Here is a 27,162-nt window from a genome sequence, read left to right as displayed (position 1 = left end):
TTATTTGTCAGACATTGGGGAATGTGAAGTTTAAGCTTGACTGTTGGAAGTGTGATTTTAATTGACTTGTTTCCAGCTCTGGGACAGCTTAAGGGACAGAGTTGAAGCAGCGTTCTGCTTTACAAAGTGTAAGGCCACCTTCTTCCTTCTCCTTTGTTTTAGCCTTTCAGGTTTTTTAAATGTCACAAAACTTTCTTCCTGTCTGCTCTTGATTTGCTCCCAGAGCATTTCCACCCTCTTTAATAGGTGGAACAGGAGTCTTGTAGCACAACCAGTTAAGTCTTGCTCTAGAATTCCAATCCACAGCAGGATGAATTAAAGTGCAATATTTCACTTTGCTGCTAGTATAATAATATTTAAACATAGGGTGGTTTACGGAAATTCTTGGGATGAGAAAGAATGGTAATATAACAAAAATAATGGCTATATCTTGATGTGGTATGGAAGTGTTGTCCAGATCTGCAGTGGGTGTTTTGTGAACACATGGATTATTTTTCCTCTGAGTCTGGGGAAGGAAAAACCAGAACTACTCTAGTTTGTTTGGGAAAGGTATTTTACTTTTCTCCCTGATTTTAAAGTTCCCGTTGAAGAATATTTTGTGGTGGCTGTAGCCAAAGTTGTCTGGATGGTCTCTACTTGAACTCGATGCAAACACAGTACGATCCAGAATATTGTGTCTGTCTATACCATAGTACAAGAATTTGTAGACATGCTTCTCATTCCTGGAAAATGCCAGATTCTTAACTTGTACTTAGAGATGCTGGCACTTAACTGTTCATCAGGGAAAACATGTCAAAAATGTTCTGAGGGAGTGAAAACTGAATCTGAACTGTTAAAATTGAGAAGGGTATTTGTGGCTTTTATTTTTTACATTGTCTTGACTAATGTTCTGTGGTTCAGCTGCTATCGCTGTTGACTACAGTGTTTCACCCCGATTTCCTCCAGAGAGTTGGCAGAAACTGCAACAAAGCCTTCTTGGCTATTCTGCCAACCTTAGGTGGGTGGAGAGGAAAGATTTCTTTTCCATCTCCTCTCAAATTATCCTTTAAGCAGCTCTGCCTTGCTGATTGTCAATTACTTTGCCTTTGTTTCGAGAAAAGACTGGGGTTTTTTTGAGAGTGGTTTTCTCTCACACCTCCTTTCTGGAGTTTTTTGAAAGCTTCAGTTATGGTCTGTCTTAACTCAAAAATGCTATTTACACATTTCATAATCTCAGCTGATAGAAGCCAGTGGAAAATAAATACTTTAGGTTTGGATCAAGCCTGTAAAGTAGAAACACTTGTGAAGTTCCTTTCAGGAATTTAGCCAAAATTTTAAAACTGCAGAACATGTTTGAAAAACAGAGCTGTCAGTATATTATTCTGCTCTGGGTTTGTGGTGGGTTTTTTGTTGGGGTGGTTGAGTTTAGGGTTTTTTTTTTTCCCCAAAGACAGCACTAAGAAGAATTAGAGAGCCTTCTGGTATTCAGTTAAATGATAAACTGAGATTATGTGTTTTTTCTTATTTGCATGGGGAAGCTCTGCATGTATTTTAATAAATACTTTTAGCTAGTGAAGCAAAGGGGTTTCTGTCTTCAAATGGCAAGCGACTAGTTTCCCGTGGTGGTTGTTTTCTTTCCCAATCTATTTCCTTCAGAATGAACTTTCACCGTTGTTGTTGACAATTCTGGTGGATACAGTTTTTCATTTCTATTCCTTTGGCTTGACATGGCATTTTACATTGAACAGTGCAGTGGGCAAAAGGCTGGGTTTGCTGTGGGTTGCCTGGATCACTAAGGAAGTGTGTTTTGTAATTTGGGAAGTAAGGTATGGGTATCTAACTGCAACCTGTCAGTCAAGGGTACAGTCTTCAGTCTTAGCAGAGTTAGCCAGCTTATTTATCCAAAAGTGAATACATCATCAATGAGACACTGAGAAGAGTTCCTGAACACTGTCGTGTTATATGTTTTGTTTTCTATTTAAATTGGTTGTGGAGACACATTCCCAATTGCTGCTCCAGGTGTGCTGCACTTTCTTTAACAGTCAACATGATCTTCATCTCACTTTGGTTCAATTTCAACCCATGCCTCCAGCACCCCTGGTTCCCTTCAGTGCTGTAATGGGGAGGGGAAGGGGCACTGGCAGGTAAGGGAGAAGCAGGAACCTGCCAGCAGATTAGCCTGGGAAAATCTGAATTCCAGGGCTAGCCCTGCCCAATCTCTGCAGACAGAAACTTGGAGCTGAAGGGAGAAGTGAGCAAGGCAGGAGCCTGAGACTAACTTTGCTAATAAAGCATCCCAAACAGCTGTTTTACTATTTTGATGTCACTTGGTATAATCCTAATAGTAAACTGCATTGGGCTGTCAGCTGTGTCACTGCCATCCCTGTGTTAGCTCTTTGGAAGGTGTGGACTTTTATCTCCAAGAGTTTAAAAGATAACCCCCTTATTATTAAATAGACTGTAAGTAATGCTAATAACTGCTTCCCCACTGTAAATATGATAAACAGACTGTTGAAGCTCATTGTCACTACTGCAGAGCCCATTGTTTTGCCTCTCTTCTGCTGGGTGGTTGTTGTCATTACAGTAAAATCCTGCCTTTCCAGGGCCAGGGGGTAGAACATATGTTCCTCTGCACGCCTGGCTTGGCAACTAGACTCCTCCTGAGTGTTCTTCTATGTGTTTAACATGTTACTTCTGATGGAGTTCTGGTTAAATTTCAACTGGAAAAAATCTCAATTTCGAACACTTGTAATATTCTCCTTTTACTGAATTTTATTGTTTGTATGCAGTGTAGGCATAAATGGAATGAATGACTAGAGCATGAAATGTGGGGAAAGACCCACAGAAACCTAAATAAATTGAAAGAATAGTCATGGCAGGTTCACCTTGTTTGAAAATGCAGCTTAGCTTACTGCATCAGTACATTGGTTGCCCTGAGGGCAAACTGGGAGATTGTTTTGCCTTGCCACGTGTAATTGATTGAATAGTGCAAGGAATCTTGCCAAGAGGGTGGTGGCACAGTTTTCCCAGGCAGGGAAGTACTGGATAGGAAGTCCTGGCCAGGTGGAGTGGCCAAGTGTTTTCACAGAACAGATTTTATAGTTCAGGTCTTATCTCTCCATCTCCTGCATGGAGATTGATAACATAGACTATTTTTCCCAGCAGCCTCCTCCATGAACATTGTGTATGATTTGTCAACATGTGGCCATAGTGAACATGCTGGAAAGTTTTATATAATGAACTTCCAGTTCTTGCTGAGTTGAAAACCAGCAGGAGGAGGCAGCGGCCAGGCTGCCCACACTTAGCCCTCGTTTGGAGGAGGAAGAATTCTCTTTGGCACAGCAAACTGCTGCTCCCTAATCTGTATCACACATGGCAGGCAACTTTGAAAAGGGATGTGTGTGTGGAAAAAATCATCTATGCCCCTGTGTATTTCTGTAGGCTGAATGAAGCACCAAAGGAAATGCCCATACTGCCCCTCAAAAATCTGCAAAGAAAGTGTGTCACTCTCGTATCAACCATGAAAGAAACCACAGCTCCTGTGGAAAAAGAGGGTGTTGTTTTGTGTTAACTTTGTGCTGATTCTCTTTAGGGAGATGGGGGTGTAAATGAGGGCTGTGTTCCTGCAAATCTGCTTTTCAGGGACCCCTTGGAGCACACTATTTTGAAAAGCATTCCCTGGCCTGACCATTTGCTCTCTCTATAAGGCTTGTAGGACGCTGCAGACTGGTTGCCAAAGGTCTGCCTGTTAACCTCCTGGTCTGGAAAGCTGTGTGGATGAAATGCTGTCTGGAGAGAGGCCTTCCAAGACCCCAGGCCAGGCCAAGTTTTCTATACTTAACATTGCTGTTGCCACAAGAGCAGCAGATGTTTGCACAGTAGACAAACAACGTTGATGATAAAGCAAATTGACCTTTTTTGGAACAAGCTATTTGGAGCACATTCCTAGGGCAATTCCTCCCCCCCTCCCCTTTTTTTTTTCTTTTTTTTTTCCCCGGGCTCTAACTTTCTTCCAAAAGCTGCTTGGCTCTACATTGACATCTCTGCTAGAGGTGATAAAAAAGTTACAGAGGAGGGAGGTTTTACAAACTTTTCCACTAATGCTGATACTACAAATCATTTAACGTACTCCAAACCTATTTTTGTCATCTTTATTTTACTGAAGTAGTTATACTGAAGTAGTTATAGTGACGTTTATTTTTCCAGAATCCCTATGGGAACCCTGGAAGATTTCAGAATGTAATAATTAAAGAATGACAGGCCTTTCCTTGCAATATAAAGTGAGGAAGAGCTTTGTGGTTTAAACAGCTATGCTGTTGCTTGTTAGCAAGAAATTTTGCCTTGTACTCTAGCCAGGACTATAATGGTCAAAAAATGTTGCAGTTGAGAGCTACATGTTTGTTTTCAATCAGTTGTTTTTCAAGTTAAAAGGCTCTAATGGCTTGTTTTAATTTCTTCAGTAGTATTAGTCAGTAGTATTAATATTTGTATTCAGTCACTTAGTGTAGCACAGCTCACGCTGTCCAACTAAGGCAGTACGTTTTCTTACTGCTTTTTCTACTGCAAGACCTTTCTTCTTTCTTTTAAGGAATAAAAGATTCTTGAGAGTTTGGGGAATCTCTGTGAACTTGAGGGATATACTTCCGTTTAAATTGCATTTTAGCAGTACTTAAAATGTAATATTAAACCTGTATTTTAATTTTGTAATTCAGTATGTTGAATAAATTTATTATAAATGTAAAGCAGCACATTATAAATGTAAAAGTGGCACTACAGTGAAAATCTCAGTGTTATATGGCTGCATCTATACTATTTGGACATAACACTGGGTTTTTTTAATCATAAGCTGATGTTCCTCTAGCTGGAACAGATGTAATTCCTGGGAGAGAATTGATTCCTGGTATCTGAGAAATTTCAGAAAAAAGAGACCAGGTTCAGACTTTGGAACCACTGAGATTTTTAAAGGGTTTTATCTATTGTAGCATGAATGTTAGTAGGGCTGTACTATTAACATAAATCCCTGCATTTTTGTGTCGTAGTTCAGATGTGGTTTAGAAAGCTACTTTAAGGTCTAGGATGAAAACATTTAGTGGGGGGTTTTAGGTATCAAAACTACAGGTAGCTTGTGTCTTGACTCTGTTTATAAGGTTGCTTTGCTGAACAGAACACAGGCTTTTGGATAAGGATGCTGTAGTGCCTTGAATGGCTGCATGATTAATATTGAAGTTCTAAATTGAATTATAGGATTTTAGCAGGATTATTTCATGACATTAGAAAGTGAAAATTCTGAATTCTAGGAGAACCCAAAGTTAGTTTCTTACCTGTTTCTAGGTCTGTTTAACTTGGTTCTTACTTAGGGTCATTTGCTTTTGGAGCTTTTGAAAACAGTTCCCCATTTCTGTTTAGAAATGTTATTCTGAACAAATTGTTCTGCAATACGATGCCTGTCACAACTCTTCCCTGCAAATAAAACTGCACTGATTCCATCAGCCTCTGTAGAGAGAAATGGACATAGATGGGCCCCTGTACCCTGAAAGCATAAGCTAATAAGGTTTTTATAGGCACTGTAAAATGGTGACTTTACAGTGTGCCTTTTTGGGGTTTTGTGATTCAGCAGTGTGATTGTCAGGGCCTCGGCTGTTACAAAAATACTGTCCCCTTTTCATAGATGTGAAACTGGGTGAAGTATCTCAAGTTGCTTGTTTGGGATCATTGAGCTAGACTGCCTTCGAGCCAGAAATTGAATTTGTGTTTTGGAGACCCATCCCAGTCCTGATTTTACAACCTTCTTGTATGAACCATATTTACTGAAGTATCTGGTTTAGTATAGGATTTAATTTCTCTAAAATACTGAATGTGCCTTTAGAACAATAATTTTATAAAGAACTCCTTTTCCTGCTAAATTACTTCAAGTTTTAATTTTTTAATCTTTTTTTTTTTACCAAGGGTTGTGCTATGTATGTTTTGATGTAGAGTTATCAGTACTTGAATGTTTTGCCTGCATGCAGAGGGCATGTATAAATGAACCAGTTAATTGTAGCGCTAAATGGACTAAAAGAGAGAAATAGTGCTCCTGAGGCTGTTGGGGTTTTACCTGTCTGGAAATACATTATTTTGCTTACTCCTTTCAAATATATTATAAAAGATGGGAGAAAGAAGAAGGAAATGAAGCTTAACTTGAAAATGCATTCATTTTTTCACTGAATGTGTTAATAGTGTCTTGAGTGCAACTGTTCTTCCTTTCAAAAGCCAAGAATTGACTATTAAGTGTTCCCTTGAAGAAGTATTTTACAAGAAACATTGCATAATACGTTGTGTAGGTCAATATTGCCCTTCCACTTACCACCATTTAAATTTCTTATTGAATACAGTATTGTGTGACTGATTGGCAAATAAATTAATATTGTCCAAAGTGAACTCATTATATTAGACTTTGCTTTTGCAACAAGAGTTATATAGCACAGATGCAGTGGATATCTGTGAACTCAAAAAGTCTGTGGAAAAATACAGTCAGCTTGACTCCATTTTTTTAAAATTAAAAGAAGGCAAAAGCAAGCTTTCTTCGTAAACCTTTTTCTCACAGCAGTTTTGACTTAGTTCTTACTTCATTATTTCTAACTTTAAACTTCATTATATTCCTTTAGGATATACAGGTATATAAGCAAAATGATCCCTTGTTTTTAGGCCTCTGATGGCATCTATTTTGTGTTACTGTTACCTTGTTCTTTGATTTTTGCTTGGGTTATTTTTTGGGTTTTTTTTAATGATTCTTTTTTTTTTCCTTTGTTTCAGCCAAACCTTTTACATCTAAAGTGAAACAGATGCGACTACATAAAGAAGATTTTGAGATTCTGAAGGTGATTGGTCGAGGAGCCTTTGGGGAGGTACGTGTGAGAAAGAGGTGGAAGGGTTGGGATAATTCTCTTGCAGACCTGCAGCACTGAGAAGAGACAGTTCATAACAATACACTGATATACATGTTTTTACATTATTTAGCCATAATGGATATTATAGGCCCAACTAATGTTTGATGCAAGTACATCTTGTTTTATACATTCTTTGACAGCTCTCTTTAAGTCTTGTGAATTTTGAGAGCAGGCAGGCTCACTTGGACCATGTTTCAGCAGTCTGAGGATAAATCATTTGCTTGACTAGTTCTTTCCAGTCAGGAGGTGGAGATCAATGTGTAACTGATGATATAGAAGTCTAATAATTGCTAATTTTTCTGATAACGATATAGTCTGAAAGTAGTTTTCAGCAGCTTAAATAGTCAAATATTGACGCTGACATTCCAACAACACAGAGAAATCTCTCTTTTCCTATCATTTAGTTTCCTAATTTAATGAACTTTTGAATATTTTTCCTGTATTTCTTTTAAGGACTTCAGCAGATGTTATTTTCCTTTTCAGTAGTCACCTACTTCTGTCAAACCATACAATTTTTTGCTGCTTCTGATTAAGCTACCTCTTATTTGAAGTTGCCAGAGAAGTCTGTTATCATTAGGTCGAGGAAACTTTAAAATGTTAGCTTTCTGCCCCATTTTTCTTAATTCTTTTGGGTGTGTGAGCTTTGTTTTTCATGCAGTACACTGTAGGAAGAGCAATCTAATATACAACAGTGCCTTGAGTTTTGCATAGCCAGATATACTGCAGATGTGGGTAGTGTGTAAAGCTTCTGCAGGAGGTGATCCATACTGCCTGAAAATACATGTGAACTTGAACCCAAAGAATAAGAAAAATATTTTCTCATCAAAGTGTTGATTGCCTTTGGAAATGGAAGTTCTCTTTGATAGGAGAGGATTTCTGGAGCCTCTGGCATGTTATGGAGAAGAGTTGTTCTCAGGTTCACTTACACGTTTGCATCTTGAGTGAAAATCAGTCTTTGCTCGTCTGTGATTGTGGAAGAGCAGGCTTCTGTAGGTAGTGTGTTAGGAAGAGGAGTTTTTACTGTAGTGTGTGCCACTACATACTCCAATCCCTATGTGCAAATATAATCATTGGGCAGCTGTTAAAATAACAAAAAAGGTAGTATTTATTTAGCTGCTTTATCACTCTTGGTTTTGCTCCCTCGGGAGTAAAGCTTCCTTGTAAAGGAGACTGATGGCTGAAGTTACTCATGGATGATTTATCTTTAGACTAAACCTCTACCACAGAGAATGTTGCAATCTCCATTTTGATGTAAACACTTCTGCTTAAAAGATTAGCCTTGGTCAGTGCTACCATAGGAGTTGCAGCTGAGTTAATGTACAGATTGTGTTAAGTATAAGAAAAATTGCTGATGTTGGTGCCTTCTTGTTAGAAGGATCATACATGAAACCTGCCTTATATTTTGTTTTTAGGAGAAGTCATTTTTGTCTGCTAAATCAGCATCCAACTCCTCAGCAGCTAAACCACAAAGAAACCGTAGCTCTTTCTCAGGAAGTTCTTTGTGGTGAATCATCCCATGAACAGTGAGAATGTAACTTTCCCCATCCTCTTCTGGGGACAGTCTGTGTGATTGGCTAGTTCTTCTCTCCTAGGAACAGTGTTTCTTTTTAAGTCCTTATCTGAGGAAGATAGCATGACTCTATTAATTGTCAAAATGTTCAGTAAGGGGAAAACTGAAGTTCTTTCAGTGAAGATGTTTGGGGTTTTATGTTCTTAAAGTAGGACTTCATAAATATTTGGAAGGATATGTGTCTTGCTAGCTTAGCAAAGACAAATTCTACACAGACATTTGTCTAAGAAAAGAAGTTCTGTATGAAATTGCTAATTTTTCTGTAAAATAACCAATAAATATCTGAGCAAAATTGAAAAAAGGACCACCAAATTTTGCTGCTACTTAAACCACAAAAAACTATATTAATATTAAATTGCACAATACTTGTATTTACTGAGACAGATTAGGAAATCTGAAAGAATGTATTTTCTTTCCAACAAACTATAAATGAGACCAAGGTTGCTCTAGGTTACTGGGAGGGGTAATTATTGTCTCCTGAATCAACATAATTCTGAAATTCTGTAGACTACAAAGTTAGTGCGAGTTTTCTTTGGCACAGTCTCAGGCTTGTTCTTATTTTGATTTTACGCTACTCAATTTCTTCAATTTGCATAGTCAAGAAATATTTCCCTTTTTGTTTTTGCAAGTTTAATGCAGACAAAAAGTAGTTTAAACTAGTTACTGCTTATAACTGTAAGAGTTCATTGTCCCTAGTTTTTGTTTTTCCCCTTACTCTTTTTTCTGCCTTCTGAAAAGGCTGTCTTTTTGTCAAATTATTCACATGCCCCTTCCCTCTGCATGCATGCATTTACTTATTTACAATTATATGTAAGAGTGCTGTCTTTAGAAAACACAGATGTTTTGCTTGGGGGAGGAGCAGGATTATCACGGTAAAATTAATAATGTGGGCTTCAAGCAATCCATTGTGCTGGCTTTGAGCAGCAGGGTTTGAAAAACCTAACTCAAAACAAAAAGACGTTAAACTTGGGAGCCGAAAAATGCTGCTAGGAAAGGTGAAGCAAGTGGGCAACAGCTCTTAGTGGTGTCCCTCAGCAGTATATAAGTGCAGCTTAGTGAAAGTTCTATCTAATACTAACATTTTCAGTTGAATATATTATAGCTTTGAAAAAAAAGTTCAGTACATGCTTATGCTATCAAATGTTAGGTTATTATGTTGTTGGTATTTTGAAGGTGATGAATTTGTAGCTTAAGAATAAGCTATTTACTTCTAATTTTTGTCATACAGTTAAGAGCAGTAACATTCTTTCTTGTCTGCTTGCTCTTGCTGGACAAAAAAAAACAATGCTGAATCTTAATTTCTACTTTTATTGTTGTTATTTTTCTTTTTATTTTGACTTTATTAGTTCTATTCTAGTTTGTTTGGTTTTTTTTTTTTTTTTCTGTATAAGGCTATTGCTTTCTAAGCAAAAGGAAAGTGCATACAAATACCATAGAGACAAATAGCCAAGCTTGGGGCAGAAGGTGTCTGACAGCATGCCAAAATAGATTGCTGTTTGTGGGAAATATGGAAAATGGTTGGAAGACGGGGAAAAAATCTTTGTATCTGTCTAAACCCGAGCTGTTTACATCAGCACATACCAATCTTCATTTTTTTGGGCTATTCACAGAAAAATAAAGTTTTAAAAACCCCTAACCTTTAAAAAGTCTACAAGTTCCAGTAGCAAGACACTTCAGGATCACTAGGACAGGAATGATTACTCTTTCTTCGGTCTTGACAGCTTCCCTAGAGAAGGGAAAAGATCAAAACAAAACTGTCTGTATTTGTGCCTTTGTGTAGGTAGTAAATGCTCTGTGTATATGTAAACACTGCCTGGATTTGTAATCATGATTCAGAATTTTTTTTTGTTACAATTAGAAACTACATCAGTCTGCTCATTGCTGAAGTGTCAGGTTTTATTTTCACAGTCTTGGAATAAGCATTTTAGAATTTAACTTTCATAAAGCATTGAGACACCCCCAAAAACATGCTGTGATTGCAGAAAGATGATGTTGATGTCTGTGATCTTTTGTGTGTGGTGGTTATTGATATGGAATAACATTAATGGCTTTCACAGACTAAAAGCTTCAGACATTGTAAACACAGCTGGTAAACACGAGTCTATTTTTGTTCTTTAGTCACTCTTCAATGCTTTTACACATTTGCAGAAGGTACCAAGCCCTTGTTTAAGCCACAGAAAGCCTGTGTTCCAAATCTTCACCACAGGCAGTGCTGTAGCTCCTGCAGTTGTGTCCAAATGAGTGCTGACTAGGAGACTGGAAATTTAGGCAGCTGTGCAGTCTTACTGTGTGTCTTTCAATAACCAAGCTCTTTGCAGAATAACACAGCCTTGCTCTGAGCATGCTACAGGCAAGAAATGAAATCCTGAAATTGGCCTTGAAATACTTGTATTGTTTTATGCCTCTGGCTGCCTCTACTCCAATGGTTAATGATGGGGAAAAACTTATTTTCCATGCTGGGCAGCAGGAGCTACTCAGCTTTAGTAGCAGCAGCCTTTTAATTTTTCCCTGCAGGAGTCCCAAAACACTTAAAGGTCTTCTGGGCACAACGTCATTGTAGCTTCATACCACAGGCTGGGTCACTAGGGGTGTCCCTGTCATCCAAGCTATGGAGGATGCAGTTTGAATACTGACTGAGTGCAGTTTTGAGGCTTTCTCCTCTTCCCATTTCTCACTAGAAATTGATACAGATAATGGCTTACCGGGGCTTTTGATTAAGATTTAGCTAGTAAAGCAAAAGGATAATCAAGATCAAATCCACACAATCGGCTATATATTACTGCAGAGGATTCATCTTTCCCTCAAAAAAAAAAAAAATTGTGATTCTCAGTCTTGGGTTACCATGCACAGCACAGGAAACATTCTTTATGAATTGAAGTTACTATATTATAGGCTAAAGTAGTAATCCATTTTTGTTTTTCAAATCTGAAAGTTCCTTGATGGATTCTAAATCTGAACTTGAACCTCATGTGAGGTAACCTTTAAAAATTTCAGTCCATAAAACTAGTTTAAGCAAATAAATGTAATACCTTTCTGTCTTATATCCTCTTTTTATCTCCCTGTCACTGCCTCCCTCTCCAACCCCAGAAGGCAGCAGTGTCAAGAGCAGGGCTGATAATGCACATATGGGAAGTGACAGCTGTTTGGTCTGTGAATCTATAGCTAGGCAAGAGCTACACTGTGAGATACACATTGGTTTAGACATCAGAGTATTGCAATCCTTCAACCTGTGCTTTTGCCTCATTTGTGAAGCTGTTGCAGCTGATGACACATTTGAAGATGGTTCAGAGAGGTTTGCATGACACTTCCTTCAAACTGTCTGATCCTGTATTTTCTTTGCTGTTATCACTGTCTTCACACATTGCTGATTTACTGATTATGAAAGAGGTGAAAGGAATGTAGGATTCAACCTTCATTTTTCTTTTCTGTCACTTGCCTGCAGGATGAAGATGATGATAATCTGTGTGACGGCATGTTGGTTTGTAACCAGATGTACACAGAAATAAACTTTTTTCTGCTTTAGTTTTAAGATTCCTTTGAAAGGAAAGAGGCAGAACAGGATAGTTGGAGAATGGTTGTTAAAATGTAGTGATTGTTGAACTTTTCTGTAGTTGGGATGATAATGCTGATCTAGTTCTGATCAGCAGCTTTGAGTTTGTGGCACTTTCATACTCATTTTGGTAAAGACACTTTAAGAGCTTTCCATACACAGGGAAGCCTGAACTATGAAAACAAGTCTGTGTAAACTTCTTCCCTCCCCCTTTCCTAAAAATATTCTATGTTAGCTTATATTATGGCTAAAAACCCCTAATATTCTTAGAAAAGGATGGTGTCAGTGAACATTGTTAATTTATTATTACAGAGGCCTATGGCATCTAATGTTTCAGAAGTTATGAGGAGAGGAGGGGCAGCTGGGCAAGCTTGTTTTGTTAAGTTTTCCTTCTCTAGAAATTGTGCATTTCACTGTTTACCTGCTGCTTACAACAGTCATGATAAAGAGCTCATTGAACTTCAGGTGGAAAAATGTGAAGTCATGCTATCTTTGAAGAAAATCTAACGCAATATTTGAAATGACAGTGGAAGTTGCTTTATGGCAAATTTACAGTTTTATTTGTTTTTAAAACCAAAACCACATTGTTTGTCTTGATTTAGAAGCTGCTGTGCTGTTACCTTTTCGTTGAGAGCTCTAAAGTTTAAATTACTGTGTAGGACTGAAGTCCAAGAGTATAAAGCATAGAGCCAGAGAGCTTCATGTCAGTATGATACAGCAAGAAGTGTGATGCTAAGAAATGGCAGTTTTCATTGACAGTCATCTAGAAAAAGATTATACATAGGGAAAGTGTGAAACATAACAAAAGCATACAATAAACTTGGAATTTTCCTATACTATTGCAGTGTTTCTATCTTGATGGTGTGGTATTGTGTGCATAGTAAAAATGTGTCCAGAACACTTGAAAAAAACCTCCAAAACTACAAGGTTACATAAAAATGAAAAAAATATGTATTTTCTTGTTGTAACTTATTTGTTTTTCATTTCTCTTTTCCAGGTTGCAGTAGTAAAACTGAAAAATGCAGATAAAGTTTTTGCCATGAAGATACTTAATAAGTGGGAGATGCTGAAGAGAGCTGAAGTAAGATTGCAGTAATGTTTTCAATGACTGTGTCCCCTCTTACTTGGCTGAATTGTCATTTCTCTGTCCACAAGGCTCCATGGTTATCAGAGGGATGGAGGAAGTGCTTCACTATTTACTGGCAGTATAAAAATTAATATTAAATAAGTTTAAAGCAACTCATCAGAAGGGTTTAAATGTCCTGGAATCTTGACTTCTGTGGGGCTGTATGTTTTTGACATTAGGCCTTTTCTGTAATTGTAAAAAAATTATCAACTGCACAAGTGATCTTTTAATGCATTTGTTCCAGTTGGGAATGTAGTCTTTAGTAAGTATTTTCCATGGTGGAAGGTAGTTACTGAGCTATAAGATGATAATTGCTGAGCTATAGCTCATCAAGCCTATTAGTTTCTCAGTAGTTAGAAGTTAGTAAAGGCCTCATGAGTAGACTTAAAAATCAGAAAGATATAAGTTTCAAATTAATTCGAGTGCATGTTTCCTAAAAATTTTCATCTGCAAAAATATGTGAAAAAAAGTTCCTCATTACATCTGGAGTCCATTTTGTGTCTGAAAGAGGTGGAACAGCTCCTTCACTAGCCTTGCTTTTGACTTAGCTGCCTACTTTCTTTATGCAACTCTGCTCTTCACAAAGTCCTTAATATATTTCCCCTGGATTCCTTTCAAAAGAAGTTTATAAAATACAGTCTGATTACTTGTATATTAATTTTAGATGGAACATGTATCTAACTCTCTAATTTGCTTTGAAATTCTTCATCTATGCATACTAAAAATACACTCATATAGATTTTATTTGAGACCTCAACTGTGCTGCTCTCAGGCTGCCTTGCTGTTCAACTGCTTCCGAGTTTATTCTGATTTCCACATTTATGTTTTAATTACATCTTGGTAGGAAGTGAAATCAATGGGAAACCATCACACTCGTAAAAAAATGTATTCAGACAAATTAAAGCCAATTTCTGATGTGTGCACATCCTGTCTCTTTTAATGAAAATGTTATCACATTAGGAACTATAAATGGCTTGCAGATTGTGGTTAGATGTGCACAATGTGTTTCCTTTTTATCCAGAAATTACTCAGATACTGAGCAATCTGGCAGTAGTCTTGATACAAAGGGATATTTCTCTCCAAGACAAATGTCATTACTGTAAGTTTTATTATTTCACTGAAAAGACCAGGAATAGAGCTTCACTATATTTTTAAATGTACCCTTTTAAAGTGAGTTTGAAAACTGTTTCTTTTCATTAGCATACAGTTATAGATAGGTTTCAGAAATTTTTCTTTATGCAAGGTATTAAAAATACTCTTCCCATGGGTCCAGCTGAATTTCTGAAAGTCTGAACTGTTAGCCTAAAAAGAATTACAGCTATGTTTTTCCATGTATTTGTAACCCATGGGTATATAGTATAAAGAGAATCATCTGGAGTGAAAATGCATTTTAAAGCATGACCTTTAGTGACTGTAACCTGTCATTTTTAAACATTCATGAATGCTCTTCTTACTACTGATGGGGAAAATGACCCATTTTGGCTCCGTTAGCTTATTTAGTGTGCTGCACTAACACTGAGATACACAGTAAAATCATGCAGTCCAAAACCACAAGCATATAGATAGATCTATATGTTCATATACGTCTGTGTCAAGAGTGTGGGAAGTGGGAATCATTTGTAAAGGGAGTATGTACTCAAAAGAGGCTTGAGGATGCCAGATTAAGGTAGAGGACTGCAAGCTCTGAGTGCAAAAACTTTGTTACGGTAAAATTACAGAGGATGCAAAGTCAGTGTTCTTTTTTGTATAATAACAGAGGATAAATTTTCCAAATACTTGCCACTGTTGAGATGGGATGTAGAACTGGGAACGTTACTGATACAGGGAGTACCTGGAAGTGTGTGACATCGTGCTGTTAAACTCCCAGACCTGTTAGCCTGAGCGTTGACAGTCACTTAAAGTTACATGTGTGCCGTGCTGGTGCCAGATGAGGCTCAGGAGAGACCAGGACAAATATTGGGCAGCATGGAAGCAGTCAGCATCCCCAGGAGGTGCTGACTCTGAGCTGTGAGGACATGAGCACCCGACAGCAGAGCAGGTCAAATTCTTTGCTGCTTGAAGGCCATGATAACAGGAGAGATACGACCACGGCACTGAGTTGGCTTTGCTGTGACAGAGCTGGATCAGATGACCTCTGGAGGTCTCTGCCAACAGTTCAAGAAGACTGCCTAGGGAAGGTGAAATATAATGCTGGAATAATGGAAGGCACAAAAAAAGGCTTTGTTTTAAAAAAGCCTCATTGAGCCATGTTAGTAATTAAAAGAACCACTTCTACTGTCTCTTTTTGTTGTTGTTGGATTTTATTTTTTTTTTTTTTACCACTTCAGCTCTGGCTGTTGCTGTCTCAGCTGTGATCTACTGTGATAGTAGCTGTTGCTTCAGCTCTAGGCATGCTGCCCAGAGGTGGGTGTCTGGAGTGCTCAAGGAATGCACGGTCTTTTGTCAAATCATGGCAAAAACAAGTGGAATTATATAAACTCTCTAGTAACTAATACTATGAATTGTGTCAGAGCAAGTAGAGAAACTACCTGTTATTTATCCTTGTGAAAACAAGAGTTCATAGTTATTTCTCTCTGAAATATGTCAAGAGTGTACAAACGAGGAAGGAAAAAAAATCAAACTGAGGCATCGAACAACTTTTCTTCCTTCTGAAGATGATCCATGCTCATTCTCCTATCCCAAGTCTATTTTTCATTCAATAACCTCTGAAGGTATTTGTTTTAAGTATGTCTTGCTGTTTCCTCAAGTATCACTGATTTATCTCCTGCATTGTGCAATGATTAAAGTATGTCATCTTAACTTTTCCTGGTCTGCATAGTTCTTACTCACTGTATTCACCAAAAAAAGGACTTGTGATGGTTTATTTCCTTGGAGGAGGGAGTTACTTGCTTCTCTGTTTTTGCTGCATGTATTCTTGCGCATATCTCAATCTCAAATGATCTTTCACTTTTCATTCTTCACTTTCCAAATCTCACAGCCAGCAAAAGCCATGCCAGAGGTCTGCTATTTTCCTATTAGATTTGGAAATCAAACTGAAAAAATAAAAAGCAAAGGCTTGAATTTCCTTTAAATTTAGCTGTTCCGAAGGTGGAAGAGACAGAGCAGGGTTCAAAATGATGAAACATCTTTGTGAAGAGCAGAGTGTGCTGGAATAAAATATGGTCTGTGTTTTTATCAAACTCTCCATCTGCCTTCTAAATAGAGCCCATACAATATTATTCTTTCCTTTGCACTATCGTTTAGATTTTTTTTTTCTGAACAAAATTGTGTGCTGGCTTTGTTATTTGGTACTTTTTGTTTTCTTGTGATATTCACTTCAGAACTCACTCCCTTCAAAATGTTTGTGGGATTTCTTTGCTATAGTTTCTTTTTGTCTTTTCATCTGTTTGGTCATTTTTGTCTGTTATTCTGCAAAGTTTTTTCGCTGAGGTGTTTTTTTCACTACTCAGGGCAAGTTGCAAGACCTGCATTGGATTAAATGCCTTGCTGCTGTGCACTTGGTTATTTTCTTCACATGTTATCTTCTTTTGTTTTGTACAAACCTTTGTTCAACAATTAAAACATTTGTTAGCAGTTCTTGTTCCTCCTCTGTTCCACTTGATATGAAGGCACCTCCTGCCTCCTGTTTTTCTTTCCAGTGTATTGAGGGAAAACCTCTTGGGATGTCTGATCAACAGCTTATACCTGGCAAGAGCAATATTCACATCTCCCTGCTTTTCCTGAGCAAGGGATGTGGAGAAAGTGGTTAATGATTATCAAGTGATGACTACATGGAGTTATTGGCAGCTACTTTCAAATGAAAAGAACCATACGTGAAAACTCAAGTGTGAAACTAGGCTAACACTATGATGAGATAAAACAACAACACAAGACTCCAGATTCCAGCTCTCTGACTCGTAGTGCGGTTACAATTATCTAATGCCATTATTGATTGTTTTTCTTAATCATACATTGCTATTCTGTCATTATTGATACATCAAGATTTTGACATTTTAGATGATGGGAAGCAGCAGCTTATTTATCCCTTTGCCTCACTTAACAGTTCAGAGAAGTACAACTGTTTAAATTTGAAGAAGGTGGGCTCTTCTCAATATCTTTTTCTTTTTAGATTTTGTCATGTTTGAATAGTGTAATAAATGACTTTTTAACTGAGAGGCAGTTTTGATTTTTTCCCCCAAATATAATGTCAAAACACAGTCAACTTGCTAAATGTTTTTCTTTATATATTTTACCTAAAGCCTATAATTATTTTTCTCCCCTTCAGACAGCCTGTTTTCGAGAAGAGAGAGATGTGTTAGTGAATGGAGATAACCAGTGGATCACAACATTACATTATGCATTCCAGGATGAAAACTATTTAGTGAGTGTTGCTTTTATATATATATATATATGTGTATATATCTATGTGGAAATGCAGAGTCTTGGTTGTGGTTTGAGACAGAAAAGTAGTTTGTTAATTTTGTGTTCTGGACCATGCAGACCACGTGAGGATCTGTGATTTTTCCATAAAATTCTGAAAGGTGGAGATTAGTCAGAAACTTTGAAAGTTTTGCTATAAATACCTCAGGAAGACAGGTTTGTTTTCTAAAACAGTTTGAATTTGTTGATAAACCTTGGTATATCTGTATATTCTTTCTTAAAATTTGTTATTCCAGTTTAATTGGATTCATAAAATTAAAAGTGCACTTACTAACACAGATTTTCTATTTTACTTTAATTTTTTATGATTAACCATGCTGATTACTGTTTCACAGAGAGAAATTGGGAGTAGCCCTCTTTTGAAACAACTTAGTATTTAGAGGACTTAAACTCAGTAAGCTGTCACAAAACAATAAAACGTTTTTGCAGCATGAAAGAATTCCACTTAATGCTCATAAATAAAAGTTGGAAGCTGTAGTTGTAGATTAAAATGTCTCTTGTATGTTACTTAATTTTTGAGTATTTTGAATGACTCTCAAAAATAAACTAATATGAGGAAAAGTGGCCAATTTTCTATAAATTCTTTCCTACTTAAAAAATGTTTTGATTGTGATACGGTTTTGGTAATATTTATGCCTGCAAAACTAAACTTTGCATTGATGGGTTTTATTGCCCTGTGCTTTGGATTCTCTATCATTAGCAATTCTAATAATTTTTTAAAAATCCACAGCCACAGTCATTTTTTCCTTCAACTCTGTCCAATACAAAAAGTGCTACAGAGGGAACTCTTGCAGACTTGCAGTGTTTTTTGCCATTATATTGCACTTTCTTTTGTCAGTTCAGATGCCTGGAGATCCATGGATTTTGGTAGATTTGTATAGAAATGGGACTCTGCATTTATAAGTCTAACTGTTGGCATAAATACCTTCCAGCCAGCTTCCTGCTTTGTTATTGTGGACAGTAAAAATAATCTCATGTATTGTGTAATTCTGATCTTATCATTAAGAGCATTTCAAGGAAAATATTATATATTCCAGAACAGCCTGCTAGAATTTGTTTTATTCTTGCCAGTTTCCTTGTTTTCACTAAGCACAGAGCAGGTTTTGTTCTTCATCTTTGATAGTCTGCTGACAGGAGCTAGTTCTGCAGGCTGCTGGGCAAAATATCAGTGACACTGGGAGTTTGTATCATCACTAGTTCTCCATATGCTTTTTATTAAAATCACAAGTGTAACACAAGTGGCCTTTAAAAAAAAATCTGTGTAGATTGCGCCGTAGATGTGGTTGTGCAGTGACTGATGCCTGCCTTGAGATGGACCTCATCAAACTGGAGAGAGTGAAATCTCATGAATTTCAACTCAGGGAGAGGCAATGCCCTGCTTCTAGGGTGTATAATAAGAGAAACCAAGTACATGCTGGGGGCCAGGTGATTGGAAAGCAGCTTTACTTGAGGTCCTGGTGGATAACAAGCTTAGCCATGAGCCAGCAATGCACTCTCACGGTAAAATAGGCCAGGAGTATTCTGGGCTCCAGGAAAAGTGTTGCCAGCAGGTCAGGGGAGGTCCTTTCTCTCTGCTCAGCCCTGCCCTGGCTGCACTTGAAGTGCCGTGTCCAGGTCTTTGCTCCCCAGGGCAAATGAGAAATGGAACTACTGGAACAAGTCTGTTGTGGGGCCAGAAATATGATTGAGACACTGGGGCATCCTTCCTGTGAGGAGAGCTGGGATTCTTCAGCCCAAATAAATGTAGGATGGAGGGGGGTGGTTATCAATGCGTGTAAACACCCCATGGAGGGAATCGAGACAACCGAGCCGGATTCCTCCCAGTGGTGCCCAGTGGGAGGACAGGAGCCAGTGGACACAACCTGAAATCCATTGAGTTTCATCAGAACACAAGAAAACCCTTTTTTACTGGGGGATACTCAAACCCCAGCTAGAGATAGTCATCATCAGCCTTTTCTAGCTGACCCTGCTTGAGCAGATGAGGTCTGAAGAGGTTCCTTCCATGAAATGAATCTGTGATTTGGGATTAAATGCCTGTGTGAAGCTTCCACTAGTTACTAGAATTTAGAGTTTTTAAATCTATGCTTTTACTCTTGGAAAGATGGTGCTGTCGTACACTAGTATTTTAAGAAGTATTTGAGACTTGGATAACCTGGATGATTGTGTACATTTAGAAAGTATTTTTAAAGCTTTAAAAAAAACCCTATTTTTAATGAGAACATGGATATTTGACATTAGATATCTGATGGTATTTTTTAATGTAAAATTTAGTTTTTACATTCAACTGTAATTCCGGCACATGTATTTAATTTCATTTGCAGAGCTTACTACCCTGTTTAAGTGTTGGCTTATTCAAGAGTTGAAGGTTTCTGTGTTGTTAGGCTACTATGTTGCTCTTGCAAACTTAGGAGGAGGTGCAGAATCCTGTGTTTTAAGAGCCAAATTTCCATTATTTTGCTATATCCAATAGCTGAGTTGCAGAGGTTTTCAAAGTGCTGAAGAATGAGTGCAGAGATCCCACATCAGTTAGGAGAATCTGAAGAGTTTTTATTTCAATATACATTCAAAGCAATAAGTTCAGCTCTTGCAGAAATCTGTGCAATTCATCACTTAATAATTAATATCTGCAGTTCCAAAGGCATAATGCATTTTCTAAAACTGTAAAACACAAGAAACTTACACAATCAATCTTGTTCCTGAAGGAGTGTAGGAGGCACCAGTGAATAGAAGTTACTTATCTTCTATAACGATTGTGACCATAGTTTAAGTTTATTATTCCTGTCACAAAGCAACAGGTGAAAATTTGACTATCAACACATTTAAAATCTTGTGGAAATGCCTTTTGTGCTTTCTTATGCAAATGGAATCAATGAGGATGCCCACGTTATTCTGTATCAAGCTGTTAAAATCTTTGTTCATGACCTTTATTGTTATGGAAAATATGAAGGAAAAGCAGCAGGTGTAAGATTTCTGCCTGCCCCTTATCTTCCCTAGAGCTGGCATAATTTTGCAGATTTTTTTCTTCATATTTTAGTGACTTTTTCTGAAAATGGGAAAGGCAGACATGTTAGGGCAACTAATACAAATAGTCCCTTTAGGCTGCATTTTCAGAATTTTAAAGAAACAGATTGGAGTATACATTATTACATTTTCAATATTTTTTATTATTTATGGTTTTCTTAAAAGTCACTGCTTCAAATGCAGATAGGCTGCCTTCCTGGAAAGAGACTGGAGCTCTAAGCAAAAACTTTCAGATAGTCTAGTGAAAACTTATTCTCAGGGGCATGATTTGATTCTTGGGGCTGTCCTGTGAAGGGCCAGGAGCTGGGCTTTGGTGATCCTTGTGGGTCCCTTCCAGCTCAGGATATTCTGTGATTCTAATTAACCTGTCCACAATGATGTTTGAAGGTAATGTCTTAGCAGTGCGTGTTAAATTAGAATGTTAATAATTAGTTTGCTAGCTATAATTAATTTGTTTTTTTTTTCTTTCCCCCATTTGGCCTTTCAGGCACTGTTTCATAATTAAAAACAATCTAAATGAAGCTAAAATATATTAATCCTGAATTTCACACTTAAGTTTCACTTTTTCCAGTAATTTTAACTATGTTGCTAAAAGAAGTGACATTTTATTCTGTAAATACAGTAAAAGGCAGAAAGGCTCTGATTTCTTTAAAGTCTTTGCATCCAGTTTTATGGCTGATAAGTTTTATGTTTCATTCATATATAAGAAATCAATATTTTTCTCCATCCTTTAAATTAGAGAAGGTGACATTTTGTATTTTATGTTGCCAGATCCTGTATCACGTGTAATGTCAACAGTTTCTGTAATTATGCTGTGGGTCACTGGAAGTATCTCAGACTTTGCCTTAATCTGAATAGTCTAAAAACTTTAATTTCCAAAGTAATTTGTTTAATGGGAAAAGAAGGTGGTAGGAAGAAAGGGAAGGGAAAGCATTGGAAATTAGGGCAATGTAAATGAGATTACAAATTTACACACTTTTTTCATTTTTATAGGTCTGTAGTTTAATCCTTTACTCCTTTAGCTTTCTAACAAAGGGCACTGTTTTCATAAGAGAATCCAGAGGATCTAAATATTTCATGTTTGGTGATGGGTCTATGGATGATACTATTTTGTCATGAGGCTTACTATATTTGGGGAGGTATAAATATGAAAAATATTCAAGTATGCTAAAGGCTAAACTGCAGCTGAACTGACTACTGTTTTCAGAGCACCTAAACATCTTGGTTAGTTTTTTTCATGTCCATAATAATTTTTGCATTGAATTAATTTTTATGCTTCAATTAATATTTAGTCTTTTTTTCACTCAATGCATTGTGATATGTTTTTTCCCTCACTCTGTTCTCTTATCATTCCCACTCCATAGTACCTGGTTATGGATTACTATGTTGGAGGAGACCTGCTTACATTGCTCAGCAAGTTTGAGGACAGACTCCCTGAAGATATGGCTCGTTTTTATTTGGCTGAAATGGTGATAGCCATTGATTCAGTTCATCAGTTGCATTATGTTCACAGGTAAGTAATTAGAACTCCAAATTCCTCTTGGAGTTGTGGAGAGTTACTTGATGGAGTGAAACTAGCTCCTGTTAGAAGATTTTAAGGTGGTAACAAGTTCTTGCTGTGTTAGTGAGCATGATGGAACCAATCTCTCTGTATGTTGTGGTTATTGGAGCTGTTGATAAACTTGTGCATATGGGTCAGAGGCCTGAATGAACCTCCAAATGTATCTCATGAACCTTGCACACTGGTGTGTGTGAGACTTGTTGATCCATAAATTATAAAAGCAAAACTGGAAGCCTGTTGGTGAAATGTGATCAACTTTCAACAGGTTTATTGCAAGGTCAAATTCTGTTTCTTCATTAATCTGTTTGATTTTTTACTGAAGCTGAAAACACACCACAATCTGCTTTGAATTTTTTTCAGCATTTTCTTTTGGACTTAAGGGTATAGTCTTTAAAATAAAGTGAGGTTAGTAAATGAACGGAAGTACTTGAATTGTGGTACTTATCTTTACCTTGGTGTTTGTATGTGTTTATATATATAAATATTTTTTTATATATATATATAAAATACTGTGTTCACAGGAAAATATGAAGTAATTTGTGTCTAGCTTTTTTGGAGACCATGACTGACTTTCCACAAAACTAGCATCATCTTTTCTTTGATGTATCATTCACTGCTGAACTCCTGAACTCAATGGTAATTCTTGTGTGCTGAGGAAAAGGTTATCTTACAAGAGGCAAAATCTTCAAATGCACTCAACAGATGTACTTGACTCTGACAGAAGTCGGGAGGAAGACTCCCAGTTCTTTAAGCTGAATCATTAAGTTGGCAGAATGAGCTCATTTGATACTTCCATCTATCGCCCTTAATTAGAGTCTGTACTAACCATGCCTTCTTTTACTGTTCCCGCTTGGCTGCTTCACTGCAAAAAAGGTGTGTGGGGCGAAAGTGGGGCTGGTTTTAGGGTGAGTTGCTTTGTCCAAAGGTCTGTTGTGATTGGTTTTGGTGTGTTACTGGGTTGTGTTTTATTTCTTTTGGAATTCTGGCTTCTCATGAGAGAGCTGTAGGTGAAGTGGTGCTAAACTGCAAATTCTTCTGGAGTAGTTTGAAGTCTGCTAGTTTTGCTGAAGAACTGTGTCTAAAGACAGCTTTGTGTGATAATGTCTCATGGAAAAACCCGGAGTACTTTCCTTGAGTACTGGGGATTTGAACTGTGTAATTTCTGCCTTTGTTTTGTTTTTTGCTTAGGACTGATGTGGAAGGTTTTTGCATTCAGTTTAATTTTGATCTAATTCTTCAAATGTGTTTGTGGGTAAATTGGTGAGAGACTATTTACTCTTGTGAGGTCTTTTACCCAGTAAATCTGCATATGGAGTGGTAACTCTTTCCAGAAGAACAGATTCCTCCTACCTTTTCCTCCAAAGAGATTAAAATCTTTGTAATTGAGTACTGTTAATTTGTAATGTGCAACAGATGTGATATTTCCATCCTCAAACAGGACTATCTCCAAGATGAAATAAGTGCTGGTGTAAATTTTTTAAAAAAGGTCCTCTATGCATTCTCAGTCCTTTGTTGTTTGATTTGTGGCATTGCCAGTGAGCTTCACATTCATAAAGTTCTAAATGCCACTTTGGCATTTTATCATTAGTGCTGCTGTAATACAATGCCTGTTTATAAAGGCATGTTTGGCAAGATTAAAAATGTAAAGAGCACTTGAGTATATGCTAAATGATCAGCCTTTGAAATGAGACCTGTTTCACTGTTAACTTTATTAAGATGTTTGCAACTGGTAAAGCAAAAGAAAGGAAAAGAAAACACATCATCTAAATGCCACTAATGCTCTTTTCCTGAAGGCTTAACCATGGGCCACATCCTTTTTTGGGAGTGCTTTGCACACACCAAAGGATGTAGGAGATGGAGGAAATAGTGCTAAATGCTGGATTAATGTAGCAGCTGCAGTAGTGGTTTTTCAGATGAATAGCCAGTGTGCATCAGGATTTGATCTGGGTTGTTGCTACTGAACTAGAAACCGTGCTTTAGGCATGTTTTGGTCAAGGTTCTGTTCACACAGTAAGATAGCAGATTGCTTTGTTTTGTTTCCTTTTAGTGCCCCAGTTCTTTCAGGATAGATTTTCACATTAACCATTCATAGTGGTGTACTTCAATGATAATTTTCTGGTTTTCTGTGAATGTTTTTGTACTTTTTAAAAATGGAATTTCTGTTTTTCTTCTAAGTGTGTCACTCTTCTTGTGCCTTTCTAGCATCAAGCATCTATCATCATCACTTCTTAGTTGTCAATTAGTTTTGTTTGGGAGTGATGCTGAATGCAGTGGCTGTTTGTGTGTCAGCCACTCTGATGTCAAATGCAAGACACTTTCCTAAAGTACATTGGCCAGGATTCTGAAATGTCAAATACAAACAACCTCAGCATTACTTAAATGACTGTATTTCAGGTTTTCAGTTCTGAATTTGAATGCTATTTCTGCACTAGCATTGTGGGATTGCAGGATAAGTTTATAATGGGAAGGAGATCAAAATCTAGGTATTAATAAAATTGTGAAGATAAATTCCATGGTATTTTTGAAGCTCTCTCCTGATACCTAATGAAACCAAGAAAAAGAAAATTTGCTAGTCAAAAATAGCATCAATACTACCATTTTTAGGGTATTCTTAGTATTTTCTCAGGTTGTATCCTCTTTTTAGTTTCAACAAATATGTGATCCAATATTTTTGGGATAACATCAATCAGAACAGAAATCTTGGATAATTTTTCATTTATGACTAATTAATTTCTGTGAACAAATATTGTGGTATTTTACCTGCTAGCTAAATGATGCCTCAGAATGTAACAAAAATGGCCTTTTCTTTAGTGTCTTAGCTTTTGCCATTGGTATGAATTCACTGGCACTGGCGCTACCAAGTAATGTTGACAGCTCCAAGACTAGCTTTAGAAAGGAAACTTAATCTCAGTTAAATACATGTGCAGCTGTTCAAAATGAGAAAGACAGTACATACTTGTATCTCTCACAAATGCACAGCTTCGTTGGGAAGCTTATACCTAACCCTGATATCTTCATTACAATTTGTACCAATTAAGTGATGCTTGCTTTTAGGCCAAGGTTAAATATTGTCTTGTGTCAGTTTTCTGCAATTTGTAGTATCATACAGAGTAAGATTTCTCATTTATTAGGAATCAACATCAACTTGTCTTTCATATATTTTTAGCACCTTTCTTTTTTTTTGTTTCCCCCTCTGAAAAAAGTCTCTACATGCATTAATATTAATTTTAGTTTCACCGTTGTGTTGTTACTTCATTCCTCATGGCATATGTTAAAAGCTTATATTTGCATGCATTATCAAATATCCAGGTGTGGACTGCAGTAAAACTCTTCTCAGCTTAAGCTAGGTAGCTACACTTTGTTTATGCATGTTGTGTTACCTCAAATGCATAAAAATTGTTTTTCCTACAACACCTTTATGATTTTATTGGTGAACCAGGTTTTCTCTCAGTTTTATGTAAAGTAGAAATTCTTGGTTTTGTCTAAATTCTTTGGAGTAAAAAAAGACTGGAGAAGGCCTGGCTGCCACGGGAGGAAATTTTTCCTGAGAACTACGGAAGATGCCCTCTGGACAGGAGCTTGTCCTGGGCACACTCAGTGTGCCACTGGTGGCTTTGCACACCCTTGTACTGTCTGTGCCGCTGCCTTTTGTGCTGTCTTCTGAGTTAGCCCCTTCATAAGGGTGCATCTAAGTCTGTCTCTGTCCTAAATTTAATTTGGGACACTAGAGCTTCTTGAATAGTACAGAATTATAAGTGTTGATGTGCTTAAATTATTTTCATCTTGACTTCCTTTCCTCCACCTATTTATTTTGTGCAGGGCTGCACAGTGATTCAGGGCAGAGCCAATTTGCAGCTAGGGAATGTTCAACATTTAGGCTTATGATCTCCAGACCACTGCAAAAATATTAATTAAAATAGTTTTCATTTATTGGCACACACCCACATTAAACAGTCATCTTTTTCTATTGAATGGTAAAACAATCCTTAGTTGCCTTCTTACTAAGAAAATATTTCGGGAAGATTATGAAACACCTGTGTTAATTACTATTTTTGTTGGTTAAGTTTATGAGAGGACAGTTAAGACTACAGGGCAACTCTTTAAGTTACATACATGTCAGGTATTGTCTTTTGCATGTGAAAAGATAGACATGCAAAGTGTAAACACACCTACTTCCAGAAAGTATGTGAGATTACAGTTAGCTCCATCAGGGTGTTTCTGCATTTCTGGTTGCTGCTGTCTTTTATTTGGAAGGATTTTAGTATTCTAAACGACCAGATACCTTCTCTTATTCTTCTCTTCCGATTTTCTCTATCAGCTTTTAAAATTTCAGCTGAGCTTCACTGGAACATTTGAGTTCTTAAAATGTAGAGCAGCAGAATTCTCTGAGGAAGTGACATCCTTTCTGAGAAATACTGAACATAAGGGAATAAATCCATTAGAGGCATAAAAGAACTGTCTATTCCCTATCAAGCCATACTCTTTGCTTTTAACAAGGTACTATTTGTCCTCAGTAGAAATCATCTTAGGGACATTCCTGAAATATTTACTGTCAGCAGGCAGCTGAAATCTGGTATCCTTTGTAGGATGCATTTCACTTTCAACTATAAGTTTCAGTGCCAACATATCCATTTTTGACTTGCTGAATAAGTGGTTTTCTGTCTTCTGGGTGTATCCCATCTTTACTGATCATTAATTTGCTTAAGTGGAAAATTTAGGGGTGGAAGGCCCATCTTGGGAGTCAGCTGTATTGCGTGGTGTGTCTGAGTTGAGTTGGCATGAGGATAAGGCAAGCGCTCTGGCCTTTGGTAAAGCGAGCCCTCATTGTGGGTTTGAAAGAAAGCAACGTCGTATTTTAAGTGTTTACCAAACTTTGCAGCAGACATCATGTGGAATACACACATGAAGATGTCCTTACAAAGTGCTGAGAGTGAAGGAAACCGGGCTAGAAAAATAAGGAAAAAATAACATCGGATTATTTTGATAGTTACTGAAAATGTATTGCTTTGA

The 27,162-nt window shown here is 37.2% G+C and overlaps 1 protein-coding gene across 10 annotated transcripts in view; it reads left to right on the top strand.

Annotated features, from left to right (window-relative positions):
- Positions 1–27,162, top strand: part of CDC42BPA (CDC42 binding protein kinase alpha) — a 177,990-nt gene that overhangs the window by 52,317 nt on the left and 98,511 nt on the right. For all 10 annotated transcript variants that reach the window (XM_068185950.1, XM_068185947.1, XM_068185946.1 and 7 more), the window contains exons 3-6: positions 6,772–6,863; positions 13,023–13,106; positions 17,416–17,511; positions 21,956–22,104. In XM_068185950.1, the coding sequence (XP_068042051.1) occupies positions 6,772–6,863; positions 13,023–13,106; positions 17,416–17,511; positions 21,956–22,104 (421 nt within the window). The remainder of the gene's footprint in view (positions 1–6,771; positions 6,864–13,022; positions 13,107–17,415; positions 17,512–21,955; positions 22,105–27,162) is intronic.

This window comes from Anomalospiza imberbis, chromosome 3 (genome assembly GCF_031753505.1).
Source record: "Anomalospiza imberbis isolate Cuckoo-Finch-1a 21T00152 chromosome 3, ASM3175350v1, whole genome shotgun sequence".
NCBI lineage: Eukaryota > Metazoa > Chordata > Aves > Passeriformes > Viduidae > Anomalospiza > Anomalospiza imberbis.
This window is presented reverse-complemented; position numbering and strand designations above follow the sequence as displayed.